Raw genomic sequence first — 19506 nt, 5'->3', positions numbered from 1 at the left:
GATGGGGACTTTGCAAGCTTTTTAATGTTCTTTCTTGCTATATCACTCATGAGAAGCAAGTCAAGAGATGTCCTAGTGAGTTGAATCTTGTCCCTTGTCTGCACCTTACTTTGGAAGATTCAGCCACACTCACCCACAAAAGAAATGCCAATAAGGGGAAAGATGGCCCACATCATTTCAAAGTTTATTCCACCTGTCCCTGACCTGCAGAACTTTTTGACTTTTTTTAAACTGAGGCTCCAAGGAAGCCTTAAATTGGATCTGTGGGTGTCACTGAGTTTAGCAAAGGTTTTGTCTGAGGTGGCACCGCACAGCTCAGGAGCAGCCCATTCTCTAATACCAAATGAAGACTCGAAGACTTAAAAAGAAAGCATTAGGCTTTGATGTAGAAGAGGACAGAGAAAGCGATGACAATCTAGCGGCTGCATTGCACAGTATGAATCCAGGAAACCTTGGATCAATCCCAGCTTCCCCGCTTGACCAAATTGTGTGATGTTACGCAATTACCTTATTTCACTGTACCTTCTTTTCCTTTAATCATCGTATCTGGTCAAGATGTGCTCTGTACAAAATCTGCTTAATAGGCAGTATTGATGCTCAACATATAATAACATAGGGCATGCATAGTAGATTGGTACACATCACCAGTTACCTGCCTCTTTGTTCACTAATGGCATTGTAAGAACGGTGAGGGAGGGCATTAATGTTTCTAAACACATGGCTAGAAACTATCACTTCTTAGAAATACCACTCAATGCACAGACACAATCTAATGTACTAAAGAGAAACTTCCTCGCGTGTTAAATCGATGCACTTTTCGGAATTTTCAAGGGTCTTTATCATATTTTTGCATGATATTTGTTGCACGATTTTCATACTGAATATGTTGATGGCTCAACTTGTGATTTGGCTCTTAGAGCCAAGACAGGCCTGGTTTGGCTCTCTCTATTAATTTGCTGTTTTGCCCACCTCTACTTGGAAGCTCACTCTACACTAGACATTTAGGGCCTGATTACGATTATGGTGGTGTGGGAGCGAGTCTGCGATTCCACCGCCCTGCTCCCACACCACCAAAGCCGGGTGTGCACCGCCCACCAGATTATGAGTTTTCTCATGTCTGGCAGGCGTTTCTTCGGCAGTCCTACGGCGGTGCATCTGAAAATGGGCACTGCAATTGGAGCACCAAAGGCAGTTCTTTCACTGCATGGACTGGTGCAGTCTATGCCATGCAGGAACTGGGGTGCATGCACACAGGGGGCACAACATGTGCCCCCCTGCATGCACCAGCATGCATGGGGCAAGTGGGGCCCTGTAGGTTAAAGTAAGAACCTCCATGAGACCGCTGGCGGCCAGGAAACTTGTAATATGCATAGCTGTGCCGCAGCGGCACTGCCAGTATATTGTAAGCCGGTGACCGCAGCGCCACCATGGTTGCAGTCGTCCAATGGCGGTCCAACCGCCAAAGTTGTAAAATGGCGGTCGCACCGCCGCGAAACTGTGACTTTGGTGGTCCACGGACAGCCAAACTCATATCAGGCCCTTAATGGTATGTCTGAGCCAAGGAGTGCCCAAGTGGACTCTGGGCCCATAAAATGTACTCATGGGAGGTATTAAACCTTGCCATACCATGTGAATGATAATTTATCCTGTATTTGTTTGCATGGCGTATTCCCAACTACATCATCCTCTACAATTCCATAGCAACAACACAAATGTGCATGACATATTGATATCAACTTTGACTCATTGATTCTCTGAGCCTGCTTATATTTTCATTTGTATTTTTTCCCAACTTGTAGGAAGAATTTGTCTCTTGTGAAGGAACTGGGAGACAGAGCAGCACAAGGCCGCGCGTATGGTAACCTTGGAAACACACACTACCTCCTTGGCAACTTCACTGAGGCCATCTCATTTCACAAAGAGGTAAATAGAGGCTGGAGGCAGCTCGCTCATCATTTTGATGGAACAGTGGGTTTAACACACACAGATACAGACACACTGAACAAGTGCTGTGCTTGTAATTGGTTGCAACTTTTAAGATTCTTGGGCGACTGGTGTTATCCTTTCCTTCCCCCAAATCTCACCAACAACTAGTGCCTCATTCTTGACTAGGTCATTCCTTATACAACCTCTAAGGACAGGCTATTCAATCCTGAGGACTTTGCTTTTTAAGGGCATAGCATTCCACTGTCAAAAAGCGTAGTCTACTGAGAGCAAGACAGCTCACTTCCAAGAGAAAGTAGCCCCACAACTTCAAGGAATCACGATGCAAATAAGTGCAGACCATCATAGATAGCAAACAACTTATTCCGATGCCAGGGTGACGTCCTAGCACAGTCCTTTAGAAGCCCTTCTATAATAAAAATATTTAACTCTACAGCAGATGTCTACATTTCCATGGCAATAGGATGCCAATTTTATAGCCAAGACTAAGGGCCTTATTTTGATTTTGGCGGACTAAGTGATCTCCGTTGGCCTGGCGGAGGAATTAACATCCACTAGGCCGAGACTGCACCACCTGCTAAATTTAGAAATGGCTGCCAAGCAAGCGGTAATTTGCTAAGGTGTCGGCTGGAACCGCCGTCACAGCAGTTCCTGTCAATGCTCTTCACAGTTTGGTGCAGGGCCCGATCAGCATGACGGAGCCCTGCACCAAACTGTATTCTTTTTTATTTTCAAAAAGAAAATCCCGAACAATGATTTATTTTGTTAAAATAAAAAATAAAATGCTCCCCTCGCCATGGGAGCCCTATCACATGGTAAGGGAAAAATGTAGTCGTTTTTCACTGCACCTTACTGCCACGATTTTCCTGGTGGTGAAAACTGACCTCTAATTCCACCCATTTAAATCAGGCGAGTCGAATTACTGGTCTGCTTTCAATGACCCTTACTCCACAGGGCCATCGGAGGAGTTCAATCATCGTGGAGACAGAGTAGTTTATGCTGTGATTAAACCAAAAACGGCCCACATCTAAGTTTGGTGGGTGGACCGCATTCTTGGGTTAAGGGTACTCTTTCACAATTATGACGGTATCCGGACCACCAAGAATTAAATCAAGCCCGACCCATCCAGAGCTCCGGACAGGCTGTCCCACACCGTCCCGCAGCTAGGAGGAAGCAGAGCCACTCATTTGATAACAACTCCAGTCGACAGCTGAGAGCAGCTACGAACATGGAACCCCTTGAGTTATCTGATGGATTGCTTGGCCTTCTGCTGTACATCAAAGCCAAGGCCAACAAGACTTTTGTTTGCTGAAGGAAGGCCTTTATAAACATGAATGCTGATTTTCCAAAATACGAGGGGTAGAGGAAGTGATATCACACATCCTCTCAAACCTGATGACATCACAGGATTGACTTCCCCCGCCACACTCCTAAACCACCAACATCTTCCTGTTAGGGGTTCTGGAGTTGGTGAAATTGCAGAGGAGCGAAAAGTGCTGAAATGAAACTGCACCCTAAATTCCCTGTTTCCTTTCTGTTCCTATCTCTGCTCCCGTGCCCACTGAGAGCAGCAAAGGCAGGGCTACCAATGGCAAGCCAAAGGTACTCTTTGCTGCTCCGGGGGGCCATAATTGACGCCCATGATCATGCAACTGAGAGTTAGTGAAAGATAGTGATCCTACAGCATTGGGACTGGTACTGCGCAGTGGAGAGTCGGCCACAGGAAAGGGAGTGTCTTCACCCACTGAAAGCACATGTTAAACCTCTGATTAGTGGAAACGCTGATCCTTCTTCGTGATTGGTTGTTCATGTATAAAATTCTATTAAGAGGGTAAGGAGGGATTATATTCTGCGACTGGGAATTAATGTATGTATTCTGTCTGTGGGGGATGCGGATCCTTCTCTGTGATTGGTTACCCATGTATTACATTCTGTGTATGGTTGGGACTGACCCTTCTGCCTGATTGATCACTCATGGATGATTTTCAGCCAGTGAGCAAGTCCTATCCTCTGTAATTGATCACCCATATATGATTTTCTGTCAGTGGTTGACTCCTGTCCTTCTCTGTGCTTTGTCCATTATGTATTATTTTTCTTTCTATGATTCTTCTCTATGATTTGTCACCCATGTATGATTTTATGACCATGATAGAGTCCTGTCCTTCAATGTGTCAATCCTTCTTCTACTATATTCTGTGTCTAAGGCAGATGCAGTGTCTTTCTTGTAATTACTCCCACCCACCACTGATTAAAGTTCTATTCAAAACCATTTTTGAATTGCCTTCGTGTATCGCCTACGCGCCCCGCCTTGAATTCACCGTGCGATCACAATTATGGCGGGATATCACATTTCCAATCCTGGGCTTTCCTTTTGCAAATTCTTGGCTTTCATGTGTCTTAGTCCAATTAGTCCATTTCTTTTTTCATTTACAGTGCTTTTGTAAAGTGCCTCTTCAACAAGTAGTATTAGAGCGCTGTACATTAGAACAAAATTTGCATATCGTAAAGAGAATATCCATATAGAAAACATCATGCCAAACATTAATTGGAAGAGAAGCGTCTGATCTGAAGTTTCCATCTGAAGCGAGCACAGACTGCAGGTCCTAGAATGCATGATTTGTTAAACGAAACACAATCACTGAAAAATGTTTTCCTTTCAATAAAGAATGTTGTGGAAATCAGAGGAAAGTTAAGACTAAAACATATTCTGTACAGAATATCGAAAGCTAATATATATTTATAATACATGGGATTCTGTAATCTCTGTATATACGGCAGTCTCTAATTTCTCAGTGACCTAAGATGCACCAAGTTGACTGCTATAAAGAAAAGACGTCAGAACTCGACTATTATAAGTTATTAAAGTTGAGTTCTGACTTCACAATGCCTGCTGCCAGCAGCCGAGGCGAAAGACAGGACAGGTCATGGAGCATAATTGAAACAGCTGTTTAAAGCAACAATCGGAACCTTCGTTTTCTTTCTTCTGCTCTATTTTAACAGCTTACAATTACAAGCAAAGAGACTGTTTATTTTTTGCATCCTTAGAGAAAAGCTAGAATCTTTCTGCATATTTCTACTGAGCTACTGCAGCTTTTTCTTTCTTTAACTGACTTGTATTGAACTGTTTTTTTATAGCTGTTTGCAACAAATATCCAATAGGCGTTTGATGTTTAATTTTGCTCTAGAGGTTTTATTTGTATTCTTCATGTTTGCAAATATGCTGTCTCTTTTATATACAAGAGCTACGCACATAAGATTTAAGTGGTTTGTGGGAAAGGTGATGGTGTGACTATGTATTATATGAGATAAAATACCCTCTGGTGTACATGATAAGGATATTGCAAGTCACTTTGAAGTACCTTATCCATATATAGGAACTCAGTCGCCGGCCTGGTTCCTCCATAGGATTCTGGAACTCCTCAGTGACTTGCAATATCCTTATAATGTATGGCAGGAGGTACTTTATCCCTAACATCTTTCTGTCTGATAGTAGTAACATGGGTCTCTCATTATCTTACTAGTAGTTGGCCACTGGTACGTACCATTTCAGTATGTCTTTGTCTTCTGAGGTGCCGTTGAACACCAGAACTTAGAGTGAGGAGCAGACATGCATTAGCAGCAGATTGCATGCAACAAATAACGTCCGATACAGGATACTACAGAGTCTTAGCCCACCTAGCATTTGTCAGCTGGCCAACTGTAATCTACCTCACTCCACTTGAAGCCTACTTTCCTGTTTAGTCCACTAAGGTGAGCATTATCTTTCTCCAGCTCCCAAGTGGCAGTTGGGCGCATCCAGACACAAGAGAGGTCTTTCTCACTGTTTTGCAACTTGATGAAAACTCTTCGAAGACTCAAGTAACATCAAGAAAATTAATCGCTGACGCGGTGTAAAATCATTTCTCAAGATTGAATGCGGGAGGAAGAACAGCGAATAATTGAGTCCATTGTTTTCCAGGGCTGCAAGAACCTGAATGATCCTACAGGGAGAAAACAGCTTCATGTGGTTAGGCCCTTACAGTTGCCTAGGATACGGGTGATGAATTAAAAACCACAAAGGAGAAAAGTATTGTAACAAAGAGCTAAGAAACCGCTGCAGGGTATACATCAAACACTTTAGGAGGTGCGCTCAATGAGCGGCTGCATGAAACCCCTTTCCGCGAATCACTTCCCAATTAAGAAGCAATCAAAGATGAAACAAAGGAAGGAGGAAATGTTAATTGAGAAAGATAAGAGAGTTTTAGACCCTTCAGATTAAACATTAATTAAAAAATGTTGTGTGGGGATGATGACTTGCTCTTTGCCTGAACAAGGAAAATGTGACTTACAAGGCTTGTTTTGCACCTCGTGTATCAGGCATGTGTGAGTGCTGCAAAAAAAAGCAAAGCTTCTAATAATGGCTGCCACGTAAACCTATAGTGGAGAAGGAGAAGTTGATGCCCTTTCTCTGATAAGGACATCCTTAATTTCTTCCTCTTCAAGACAAAGTTACGCTCACACAATGAGCCTGCCCATTCACCGCGGCTCCCTGATGATGATGTCTTTTGCAGTAAGAGTTTCTGGGATCAATGTTCAGAAGATAAAACATGCCAATGCATACGGTAAATGTAAAATGTAAATGTGCAGGAATTTATATAGCGCAAATCACCAAGCGGTCTCTAAGCGCTTGCTTAGGGAACCCGTCCCGGTATTCCCCTGTGAGATAACCCAGCAGGGCATCCGCAAGGTGAAAGCCAGGCATCCCACCGCGAGGTGCCCATGTGGAGATTATGGCCTAGAGCCAGAGGAGGAGACATCAACTGGAGGCCCTTCTTCTACTGAGTATCCTCCCCTCCTCCCTCATCAGTACTGTTCCACCCAGTGTCGGCTGCTCTACTCCAGCCCCACTGGTTCCTCCCATAGTGTACCAATGAGGGCATTTCCAAACAACCTTGGACAACACCAGTGGCCATCAGCTAAGAGCAGAGCAGTGCGTACTGGTTGCTGCATGGACCTGGAACCCAAGAGAGGAACTGAAGCTCTTATCCTCACCAGGAGCAGCAAGCCATCCTGGGCAAGTCTGCATTCACCCAACGCTCATTGAGTGCCACATCTCTTGAGATTTAATCATCACGCACCCCTGAGAAAAATGTGGAGCAAGTAGGGGGCATCAAAAGACCGTGGAGCTAGTACCGACTGCTGCATGGAGCCAGAGTGAGGATGAGGAAAAGCAGGTTGTCAGAACGCCAGGAAGCCTTCCTTCCTTCGGCTCTATACAGTTCCCTCTCCTCAGCAGCTACTGTACTCCAGCACACCATACAGCAGCCACTATCGGCCATCGGGGGGCACTATGCAGGAGGAGACCTTCGGGAGGCAAGTGGAGTCAGTGCAAACTGTTGAATGGAGCCCAGTGATGGAAGAGGAAAGCAGTCTTCTAAGACATGTCCCCACTGCCATTCTACTAATGGTCACCAAAGCCTGCTGCTGAAGCCATTAAAATGAGTTTTTGTTTGAGAGAAACATGAGCTACCCTATTGAACCTAAGGAACCAGGGCTAGGTACAGTGTGTAAGCCGCAATGGCTCACTCTGGTATATTTATAGATAGCTATACTTCTGCATTCTTTTCATATGATGCACGTTATACATTATTTGTTACTATACAATATCCTGATATAAAGAGTATTACTCGTCTCACTACCATAGAGCGGGAGATTACCTGTCCAGTTGCGTTCTCCCAAAGAGAAACACTTGCTCACTTAAAAGCTACTAGATGGAGGGGGAGGGACGGGGAGTCCCAAACAGGCCACTACTCTGCTATCTTCCTGGGGTATCCAAAGAGATTGGAGTAGATGCCTGACTCACTTATCGTAACATGCTTCATCATCGACGCCTATCCACACCCTGGTAGGGTGGCACCACCAGGGCGGACTCACTATACTCCATCAATGGATAATACTCTAATTAGGGGTGTTCTGACCTTTCGGCGGCGATCTGAGCAGCAAAAAAACCATAGGTACACGGGTGGTGCCAGTAGGTGCTAACATCCTTACATTCCAAGTGTTTTTTTTTTTTTAGCCCAAAGTACACTTTATGCATAGTTATATCTTAATTGAATATCCTACAAACCGTATAGTCAGAAGGTTCCTTGTAATAGTAAAAATATTTTACAATTACCTGTTAAATCTAGGTTTCATTACATTAAGGACAGCCTCCAAACTATTCTGCAGAGCTTTACTACTGTCAGCGCCACTAGCACTATGCTGCAATGGAGGACCAAATATATACATTTTGTGACGTGAATAATTTGTTATGCAGGAAATCCTCAATTATGCAGTAAATGTTGCAGCCACAGAATTGCAGAGCTGCACTGTCCCTGACCATTGCCCATTCTTTTAGCAGCACTCTATTCATGCAAGGTAAATGATGCCTTAACACTCTCAGGGCTATACATAAAGTCAACTTACACTTCTAATTTACTCTACTGCTTTGGCTATTCACAAAATCTGACTATAAAGCGATTCAAAAGTGTAGAGGAGGTGTATTTCTAAACCGCTCCCAAGCACAAATACAATAATTAGCATTTCATGCAAATAAATACTCTGGAGTCTGTAGCAAATTGTAAATCATGAAGGTTTAGTAAAATAATTCAGGCAAAATGCGGAAGGCAAAAAGTAATTGTTAGTCAAAACGCATACCACTTTGCTTAAGGCTCAGTGAAATGTAGCAAAAAGGTATGACATGAAATCAAGATTCATAAGAAAATATTCTAAGTCCAAAGCATGAGACAAACCTACAGGGGTTCAGTCTCTAGCGTCAGGCGTCCAAGATATACTACCTTTATAGAGAAATTTACACTGGAAGTCAATGAAAATCGCACAGCCAGCATAAGGTGAGCAAAGCTAAATGAATCATTATGCATATTAATACAACATCATCTCCTGCCACTGTTCAAACTCTATCCCTGACTGTTCATGCACACTATTCCAGCCTAATTTCATGGGATGTGGCTGTACAAATCTAGTTACACAAACAACGGAAGTTTCACAGAATGCATACAGAATACAGAAAGAGCCATGAATATTGCAAAAGGCTTACTCTCCAGTTCCTTGAGAACAGCTTGTCAATACAGAGCATTTCAACAGTGCCCACTATGAGTATGTGTGATGATTGAGAAATGAAAACAAACTTCATGACTGTGACAGGAACCAAGATGGAGTCGCACCTAGTTTGGGCCTACAGTAGCCAAACACAGGAAAATAAAATATTGCAAAGTGCAGAAATATTCACAATATTAAGCACACATTTTTTACAAATCAAAATCAGCCTTTTCACAGACCTCATACTAGCAATCACAGAGAGAGAGAGAGAGACAGAGACAGAGACAGAGAGTGTGTGTGTGTGTGTACATGCGCATGTGTGTGTGTTCTTCCTTACATGCAGTGAAAGGTAGAACAGAGGTATGGTAGTAAAATCAACATATCATAAATGTCATATCCTGAGTATCATTTACAAAGTTATCGCCCCATTGATGTTAATAATAGAAAATATCCTTCTATGGGGAAGATATTTAGGACATGATATGTACAGTGCCGGACTGGCCGTACCGGGCGACCGTGTTTCCCTGGGAGGCTGGAAGGGTGGGGGCCAGTTTTGCAGCGATGCTTCAATATCGGCCCCATGTAACAAAAGCAGCAAGCAAGCATTATCCGCTCACTTTAATTTCCAGCCTGCAGGGGCTAGCAGTTGCTTCACACTTGCCCCCCGCCCCCCAAACTCCCCTTGTAGTGGTCAGACACGCTCACTACACGCCGGGCGAGGGCTGGTCCGACAATATTGCCAGGGCTGCTTTGGGTTCCCAGTCAGGCCCTGGATGTGTATGTCAGGCTGTATTTCGGTAGACAATATTGTAGCATGGAACTGGTGCAAGACATAACAGATGAGCATTGTACGAGCTCTGTCAGTGGTCGTACAACAGTGTATGGACCACTGTGAATGTTTCAGTCCTCAAATACCATCTTGGGTCAATAGATACATCGTGAGATCTCTGTGTCTTTCCAGAGAAGCTCAGTGCATTATGAGGGCACCGCTGCGCCTGTGGCACAACTATAGTTGCCTGCTGTGCCACCAGTATTTATGATCGGGCATTCAATGCTCAGTATTAGCTGCTTTTTCTCAAAGAGTACCCCTGGGTACTGTGGAGAGCTCTGAATTATTAAATAGTTCATTCACTCGCTTCTTGGTAGGATGTACATCTCGTATCAGCATTTTGCCAGGCCTGCGTGTGGTTCCAAGTTCGGCCCCGAAGAGGAATTAGTGCACAGAAGATGCCCCGAGCACTCTCGCCCTCGGTTATTCAGTTTAAGGGTAATATCATTGGGCACATTTCGCTGCTGATGAACACATTTTAAATGAACACTTACAGCTTTCTAGAACTGTGAGGTTGGGGTGCTGCAGCTCCCAAGGGGTTGCATAGTTCCCGAGAAGGCTGATTATTCGGCTTTCTTGGCTTCGCCCTCTACCCGATTTCGAGGCTGCAAGATTGAGGACTTTCAGAAAAACAAGCATTGGCAAAGCCACAGACCTATTGACTTTGGCAATGTGTTTTATCCATGTTGTTCACTAGTGTGGCTTCTGTTCAGCATGGCTAGAAGTTAGTGGTGTGGAATGTCATAGAGTAGAGTGGCGTAGAGTGTCCTAGAGTGAAATGACATAGAGTGTCATAAAGTGGAGTGATATAGAGTGTCTTAGAGTAGAGTGTCAGAACAGAGTGTAGTGTCATGTAGGGGAGTGTTGTATAGTGGCATATAGTGGAGTGGCTAGAGTGAAGTGGGGCAGAATAGAGTGGCGTAGAGCGGAGTGGGTTAGAGTGAAGTGGATAAGAGTGGAATGAAGTGGAATAGAGTGGAGCGGAGTATTTTAGAGGGAGTGGAGTGGATTAGAGCAGATTAAAGTGTGTTGGAGTGGATAGGAATGGATTAGAGGGGATTGGATTGGAGAAAGTGGAGTGATTTAAAGTGGAGTGGATTAGAGTGTAGTGGATTAGAGTGGATTAGAGTGTAGTGGATTAGAGTGTAGTGGATTAGAGTGGGTTAGAGTGAAATGGATAAGAGTGAAGGAAAGTGAATTAGAGTGGATTGGATTACAGTGGATTAGAGTGGAGTGGATTGGAATGGATTAGAGTGGAGTGGATTGGGGTGGAGTGGATTATAGAGGATTGAATTGAAGTGGATTAGAGTGGAGTGGATTATAGTGGAGTGGATTAGAGTGAAGTGGATTGGAGTGGAGTGAATTACAGTGGATTGGATTAGAGTGGATTGGAGTGTATTAGGGTGGAGTGGATTAGAGTGGAGTAAATTAGATTGAATTAGGGTGGATAAGGATCAAATGGATTAGAGTGGAGGAGTGGCGGCTCCTCCGCTAAGGCAGAGGAGCGTCGTCCCACTGCCATGAAGCAGCAAAAGAAAGGAAAATATACAATGATTATAATTTTTCAGGCTTGCATGTATGTTGTTCTAAGTGCACCCGGCTTGGGTGCCCACTTGATCATAGGGGGATGGTGCCCGCTCTGGATGGACCGGCATGGTATCCTATCTGTGTCAGTTGAGCATCAAAGCCCAGGGAGGCAGTTGTGTCGTACGGTGTGCTGTTCCTCTGTACTCCCTTAAAAACGTTTGTAAACTGGTTGGTTCCTTCTACCACAGCAATCCTGAGGGCTTTTTTCAGTGTGCGCATGAGGTGATTGGCTTTGCTATTGGCCTGCGGCCATTTACGCGTAATGCGACAGTCTCGTAGTTCCAAGTTCTAAAGCAGTTCTTTGAATTATGACCCTTGGAAAGATGGCCAATTGTCCATTTTTATTTCTTCTGGCAGGCCGATCATTATGAAGGCTTGCTCCAGTACCGGGGCCATGTTAGCAAATTCCATGGAATCCACCATGTCGATGATGGGGTACTTCGAGTAGCTGTCAACTAGCACTCCTGTAACTCTTTCATCAGGGAAGCTTCCGAAGGCAAGGCTTATTTTCAACCATGGTGTTGTGCAAGGCTCCTCCGTGATGATTGGTGTGGGCACTTCTTAGGGGCTGGTGAGCTGGCATGAAGGGCAGCATCATCAAGCCGCAGCCCATGCAGGTAAGAGCGGTGGGGTGGTGGGGCCGGGTTGGGGGGGATTCAACAGACAACCACAAGGGAAAATTAAATAAATAATTAATTTTCCCTCGTCATCGTCTGTCAAAATTACCCCCCACCCCGCCCCACCGGTCTTACCTGCACGGTCCTCGGCTGGCATATTCCCATTTTGTCCACAGTGTTCTCGAGGCCCGGAAACAAGATTTTCTCCCTCCTGCGACATTTCATTTGGACTATCCCTTGTTGGCCCCCATGGGCTAGTGCCATCGCTTGATGCTGCAAACTCTCAGGAATCACTACATGCGCACTTCTCAGTATGAGAACTTCTGGCGTGGCGCTCAGTTTATCGCACACTCCTAACATCTTTATGAGTTGTTCCTTTTTGGGGCCATGCTACCCATTGGCATCTCACAGGAAGTTCTGCTATGAGCCACTTTGCAAGGCATCTATCACTTTCATCAGTACCAAGTCTGACTTGGTGGCATCTCCGATCTCCTGGAGGTTGAGCACCGGCAGGCATGCTCCTTGGGACACTATGCTTTCATATTCCTCTGTGGCATCTGTGCTATCATCACTGCTGTCTGCAGGGACTGGTGGATGACGGGTGAGGAAGTCTGCTGGGTTCTTGGCCCTTGCAGGTATGGCACTTCCATGGGGTAGTGTTGCAACTGGATGACCCAGCGTTCGATCCATGGTGAATGATGTGCTGCTGTACCTCGGAACAAAGGAACGAGTGGCTGATGTTCAGTGACTCGTCTGAACGGTTTTCCATAGAGATAGAGATGAAAGTGCCCACATGCCCTCTTGATGGCCAGTGCCTCTCTTTCTATTTGGGAGTATTGTGCCTCCGTTGGTGTAAGCGCTTTGCTGGCAAATGCCAGTGGTGCCCATCTACCTGGCTGTACATACTGGGTGAGCACCTCTCCCACGCCCACCGGGCTTACATCAACTAGGAGTTCAGTTTGTCTCTTGGGGTCAAAATAGGCTATCGTCGTCTAGTTGAGCACGGCTTTCTTCACTTTTTGAAATGCATCTTCTTCAGTGCGACCCCATTTCCAGGGATCGTCGACCTTGGTTAATGCCCTCAGGGGCTCTACGATGGTCGCTAGGTTGGGGATAAATATGCCACAATAGGTGGCCATACCTAGGAAGCTGCGAACTTTAAATACTGTGGTTGGCACTGGGGCCTGTTTGATGACTTTCAACTTCTGAGGGTCAACCTACACTCCGACTTGGTTGAAGATGTATCCAAAAAACTTGAAATAGTTCTGGAAGAAAGACCATTTCTCCTTGTGAACTGTGACGCCGTCCACAGACACTTCAGCATTGCTTGCAGGTGTTTGTGATGTTCCTCAGTGGTCACAGAATAGATGGGGATACCGTCGCTCACTTTCATTGCGGGACACCCAGGGTGTGGGGCCGAACACTCTTTCAATCACTCCTTGGCTCTGAAGCTGGTCTAGTTCCTGTTCTACTCATGGCCTTAGTTTGAAAAGGCACACACTGGTGGTGGAAGGCTATTGGCTTGACAGATTTGTTGATATGTTACTTGATCAGTGGGGCTTTCAAGCATCCTATTCCTTTGAACAGTTCGGATATTGGCTCAGCAGCTCATCTGTCTGGAAGGCTTTCACATTCTGTGCAGATGATAAGTGTCCTAAGTCCTCTGCTGTATGGCTCCCGACCGGGGTGTCAGCATCTTTGTCGACTACGTGGAGCGTGGTCGTGACTTCTTGGTCTTCAAACTTCACACTTACTGTCATTCTTTCCTTCAGTGGCAGTGGGGACTGGCTCCTGTAGGTAAAGATTTTAGTGTGTGTTAGGGAGAGTGGAGGTCTGGGCTGGAGGCGCCGGTGTGGATGGATGCCCAGCAAGTTCACTGACGCACCGGTATCAATAAGGGCTTTAACGCTGGACCCTGCGATCTTGACTATGCACATGGTTTGAGGTCACCTGTGCCATTTCAGGTCACTTGTAAACAAAATGAGAAATGCTTCCTACTGGTTGTCCAGTGATGAATCGTCTAGTCAGTGTCGATGGCGCTGTGGTGGCTTGGCAGTACCTTGAGATTCTGAGTTATCCAAGAACAGTTGTCATATCGCTATGGACGTGGTCTGCCTTCCCCTTGCGCCTCTCCCTTTTGGTCCTCCTCTGCATGCATTGGCAAAGTGATTTAGCTTGCCACAGTTTGAGCACGTCCGGCCTTGTGTCGGGCAGTCGTCGAGGGGATGCTCCTCACGGTCGCAGTACCTGTAGCGAGAGGTTGTTGGCATCCTGGGCTTGCCCGCTTTTCCCCTCAAGTGTAGTGTCACCACTTTCTATCTTGACTGCGGGGTTCCGTTCCGTTGTTGCGTGATGGCAATCTTCATTTCAGCGGCTCGTACGACAGAAAAATCCAGAGACCTGGCCAGTTTGAAAATCCATTTGCCTACATTGTGAAGTAGGAGAGAGCGCATTATGGCTCCATCGGTTTCGCGGGTAGCGATGCAGTAAATTTCTAGCCACCCAACCCACGTTTTCCAGTGGGGCGAGTTGGTGGCAGGATTGGTGGTAGGGCCCCGATCAGCACATGCTGGTTAGCAGGTGATCCCTGTGTTTGTCTTGTTGGGGAAGCACCGTTGACCTCATCAGCTATGACTGTGCTGCTTGGTACTCACTCTTCTGTGCGTTGGGTATCACTGTTGGGTGTGGGGGTAGCAGTTTGGTTGTGCTGTGAGGTTCCACCAGTCTTTTATCACTTTTTTCACTCTACTTCTCCTTGTTTGTCCTTTTCCTCTCTTTATTTCACTCAGAAATACAGGTTTTATATTTCTTTTTTTCTTTTCCTTTTCTCCCTTAGGTTAGGCTTTGATTAGTAAGTAGAAGCTGTGACATGCCCCGTGTGCATGGTACTCACATGTGGTGCCGATGCCGCCTTTACTACAAGTCTCTGGGGGCCCAGGTCTGAAATGAGGTGTTCCAGGCGGGTGGTTGATGAGAAGCCAGTGAGGGCAGGACATAAGCAGCCGCAGGCCAGTGTGGAGCAGCGCAGGGATGCTCTGTCGGCTGTGAGGCGTTCGTCTCATCTTGGGGAGACAGACTGGTGAGCACAGAGTGGTGTTCAAGACAGGCATGGTGGTGCAGGATGCCGTTGAGGAGGCCGTCAGTCAGGTGCACAGACCATGAGGTTCTGGGATGCGGCAACATTTACTAGATACTGTTGCGGCGGCACTTTCAATCGGTGGTGTGGCTAATGTTGCACACATGGGCCACCCTCATCATCAGTGTAGCGGGGCCTCAGCAGATCATGGCAGGACCCTGCATGGGGAGGCCTAGTCGCTGCAGCATAAAAGAATCAACACATACACACTGTATTGGGTACGGGTCGAAGACCACGTGCGGTCATCGCCCTTTTAGTATATAGCCTTTGGCCACGCCGGGCCAGATAATGTACATGGTGCAGTTCCGGGGCAGCCTGCTACTGCTGGGGGGCGGGGGGGTCAGGTGACTGGTACAGTACCGATGCAGTGGCAAGTTCAATCGAGGGTGCGGCAAATGTTGCACACATGGGCCACCCTCATCATCAGTGTAGCATGGTTTCAGCGGATCGTGGCAGGACCCTGCGCGGGGAGGCGTAGCCGCTTTGGCATAAAAGAACCAACACATGCACACTATTGGGTGCGGTCGAAGAACATGTGCGGTAATCGCCCTTTTATTTTATAGCCTTTGGCCAGAGGATGTACATGGTGCAGTTCCGGGGCAGCCTGTTACTGCAGGAGAAGGGGTCAGGTGACTCATTACACAGGCCAGTTAAGCTTGGAATAACGTTTTTAAACTGCGTTTAGAGCCTCAACAAAGTTTTTTGTGCAGTAAAATGTGCTGTAAATACATGGTTGTTTCCTGTTGGGGTTGTTTATCAGCCTCAAAGCACAAAACTGCTGGGCATTTGCAGGTCATTAGGCGATAGAAGAGATAATGTGTAAAATTCTCTGTTAACTCTCAGGTAAGAGATTTAACGATTGCCCCCACTCTGCCTCTCTTACAAATAAAGGGGAAGCTTCCGTGATACGGGGGCAGAAGAGGTTAAAAAGCCCTGAGGCCAGGTTGCACGCATAAAAGGCCCTATTCGCAAACTGTATTTTGAAGTACGATCAATAAATCTACAATAGAACTGCTTAAGTGCTACAAAATGCTATTCACAAAATGAAAAGAGTAAATCTCCATCTCCACCTACCCTGTCTTTCTATGGGGAGCTAGTCACACATGTACGTTTACTACTTAGCCGTAAATGTGGGATGGACCAGGAGGGGTGGTTAAAAAATGGGCCACAGGGGCAGCCGGCATAGACCAGGGGTGGGAGGGGGAGAAGGGGATTTAAAAAAAAAAAACGTACCTAATTGCCGCGTCTCTCCTCCATCTCTCCTCCACCGTCTCTCCCCTGAGGATGGAACAGGAAGCACCTGGGCTCCCCTGAGCCAATCACAATGCTTCAGTGCAGTGTTGTGATTGGTCTGAGTGCTGTGGTTCGGCACTCAGCCAGGAATGAGAGCCTGGGCATGTTCTCCACGCAGGCTGTAATGCAGCCTGCGTGGAGAACATGCAAAGTGCACATGACGGTTTGGCCGGCCAAAAGGGCTAGCCAAACATTCATGCGCACTTGCACTGGGGAAACCACTCCTCCCCCTGCTCCTCTATCATTGGAGCAGCCCGAGCCGCCCGCAAACTAGCCGCAGCAGGAAAACATAAAATGATAATAACCTTGAGTTATCATTTTATTTTTCCTTTATTTCACTGCTGTAAAGCAGTGGGACGATGCTCCTTCGCCTTAGTGGAGGAGCCGCCGCTGATGGGGCATACTTATTGCAACACACATGGGGTTTAGGGAGGTGCAAGGAGGGGTTAAGCAAAGGTTAGGGAGGGGTTTATGGATGAACATGCAGTCACCGCTAAAGAGTAAGCCCATTGCCCCATATAAACTGCACTTCCAAAGCTACTGCAGTCAAAAACGACCCAAAACTGTAGTAAGTGTCCAGCTCAGAAATTGATTAAATCCAGCACAACACATGGCCAGTCACTGGTACTGCAACACCCTCACATATAACACAAAGGAAGAAGGGACTAAAAATGAAACCCGAGAGGAAATAATGTTAAATTAGTTAAACTGTTTAAAAATATAAATATATGCAATTTATTGTTAAAATGTTATCTCATAAATAAAACATATTAATTATGTTAGTTTAGAATATTGTAATGCTCCAATTTTACAATGTATTATAATTAAATTAATTTGTATTAAATATATACATCACTTTTTAACTAACACAATTTTAACTTAGGTGGGATTGTTTGAAATTTGAACTGAACAAAATCAGTTTGATTCAATGTAATACATTTAAATTAATTAAATGCAAAATTAGGCTAGTAGTATGTTAGCACTTGTTTTTATGTTGGATATATACTTAATGAATATATCAAATTAATTTACATAAATATTTATCATAAAAATTGCACTTGTTTTTTTTAGTTTAATAAACTTGTTTACTTTTCCCTATGCTTTACCATAAGAACTCCACTACCCAAGTGGCGCTCTCCCTATGGTAAAGTACAGGGAACATTTTAAAATGTTATTAAACTTTAAAAAGAAAATACAAATATTTTACGTTAAGTATTATTGTAAAATAATATTACTTACTTTTTATGTTAAATATAGAACAAATAAAAATGTTACAGCGTTATTATCCTTAACTTTCATTAAAGATTTAATTAATTTAAATATATTACAAAAATAACAAGTATTTTTTTATTTATTCATATCAAAACGCCCACTGAAGTAAAATCTTTGTATTTACTTATTTTGCTTTAAAAAATAAAATAAAAAACGTATATGTAGAAATTTTTTTAATTCTTTTTAAACAGTTACATTTATTTTTAAGTTAAAAAAGGATGTTCAAATATTTTAGCATTACATAAAATTTATTTCTAAATATGTATCATTTTTTAAAACAATCAATTTAATTTGTATATATTTTAAGCAGATTTTTTTTTTTTAATTTAACTTCATCTCCCATGGTATTTTATTTTTAGTTACCGGTGAATGTGGGCTTGGGACAGGGAAGCAACAGTCTATAAGCGACAAAAGTTTATGGAACGTTGCAGAAGGAATGGGCTCTCACTTCAGGAAACGACTTCCTAAAATATATATATATATTCATTTTTTTATGAAAAAAACATTGCAGTGCTGTAACTTTACAAAACTCATAAAATAAAATAAAGTTGTGAATTGTACGTCCCCATATTGCTCAACGCAAACGAGACTAAAAAACGCACAAATGATTACAAAATATATATATATATATACACATATACCTTGGAAACTGGGGCCTGGCAGCACTGTGTCCCCGATGACATGCAGACGTCTTATATAAGTGCACGTAAAAGGGGCTATATTCAGTGTCATTCATCCAGCGTTTTATGAGGAAAATGAGCGACATCAGACTGGCCTGGTGAGTGCATCATTATCAGCTTAATGTTGCCTGCGGTTTTCAAGCACGTAGTATTTCCAGAATCCGTTTCTTGTTCATATCTCTGTTGCCCCCCCTGGCCCCAGAGCACGTAAGGGTTCCTCCTAGGAGCCTGTGCAGACGTCACCAGCAGGCCTCAGATCTAAGGGGAATCCTGTTCAAATGTCAGGTGCGCAGAGAGATCACACGGTGCAACGGCGCCAACGGGGTGTTCTGCTTGGGTTTTCGGATCAGATAGAACCCGCTCATCAGAGCCTCACTAACCCAGTCAGAACGTTACCCCCTCCCTCCCCCTAGGGCCTATCTATAATAGGTAACCACATATATCTTACCACCTAAGGACAGGGACTTCCTACTATACATACCAAGACCTCTTATAATCGGCGGCCTCGCGATCCCATACGGATCCAGACCTCTCTGCCCATACGACAGTATCACAAGTGGCGGCCTCGCGATCCCATACGAATCCAGACCTCTCTGCCCATACGACAGTATCACAAGTGGCGGCCTCGCGATCCCAATACGAATCCAGACCTCTCTGCCCATACGACAGTATCACAAGTGGCGGCCTCGCGATCCCATACGAATCCAGACCTCTCTACCTAGACGGCAGTCTCAGCACATTCGGCGGCCTCGCGATCCCCTACGAATCCAGACCTCTCTGCCCATACGACAGTATCACAAGTGGCGGCCTCGCGATCCCATACGAATCCAGACCTCTCTGCCCCTACGACAGTATCACAAGTGGCGGCCTCGCGATCCCATACGAATCCAGACCTCTCTACCTAGACGGCAGTCTCAGCACAATCGGCGGCCTCGCGATCCCATACGAATCCAGACCTCTCTGCCCATACGACAGTATCACAAGTGGCGGTCTCGCGATCCCATACGAATCCAGACCTCTCTACCCAGACGGCAGTCTCAGCACAAGTGGCGGCCTCGCGATCCCATACGA

At 45.1% G+C, this 19506-nt stretch overlaps 1 protein-coding gene across 7 annotated transcripts in view; it reads left to right on the top strand.

Annotated features, from left to right (window-relative positions):
- GPSM1 (G protein signaling modulator 1) overlaps positions 1-19506 on the top strand; it is a 982732-nt gene that overhangs the window by 330947 nt on the left and 632279 nt on the right. For all 7 annotated transcript variants that reach the window (XR_014963238.1, XM_085613283.1, XM_085613273.1 and 4 more), the window contains one exon: positions 1800-1923. Coding sequence is in view for 6 of the 7 variants with exons in the window: in XM_085613283.1 (XP_085469409.1) it covers positions 1800-1923 (124 nt within the window). In the remaining variant the exon portion in view is untranslated. The remainder of the gene's footprint in view (positions 1-1799; positions 1924-19506) is intronic.

The sequence above is a fragment of the Triturus cristatus genome, chromosome 1_2 (genome assembly GCF_964204655.1).
Source record: "Triturus cristatus chromosome 1_2, aTriCri1.1, whole genome shotgun sequence".
Classification (NCBI taxonomy): Eukaryota; Metazoa; Chordata; class Amphibia; order Caudata; family Salamandridae; genus Triturus; species Triturus cristatus.
The sequence above is the reverse complement of the archived record's forward strand: the minus strand, read 5'-3'. Positions and strand labels throughout refer to the sequence as shown.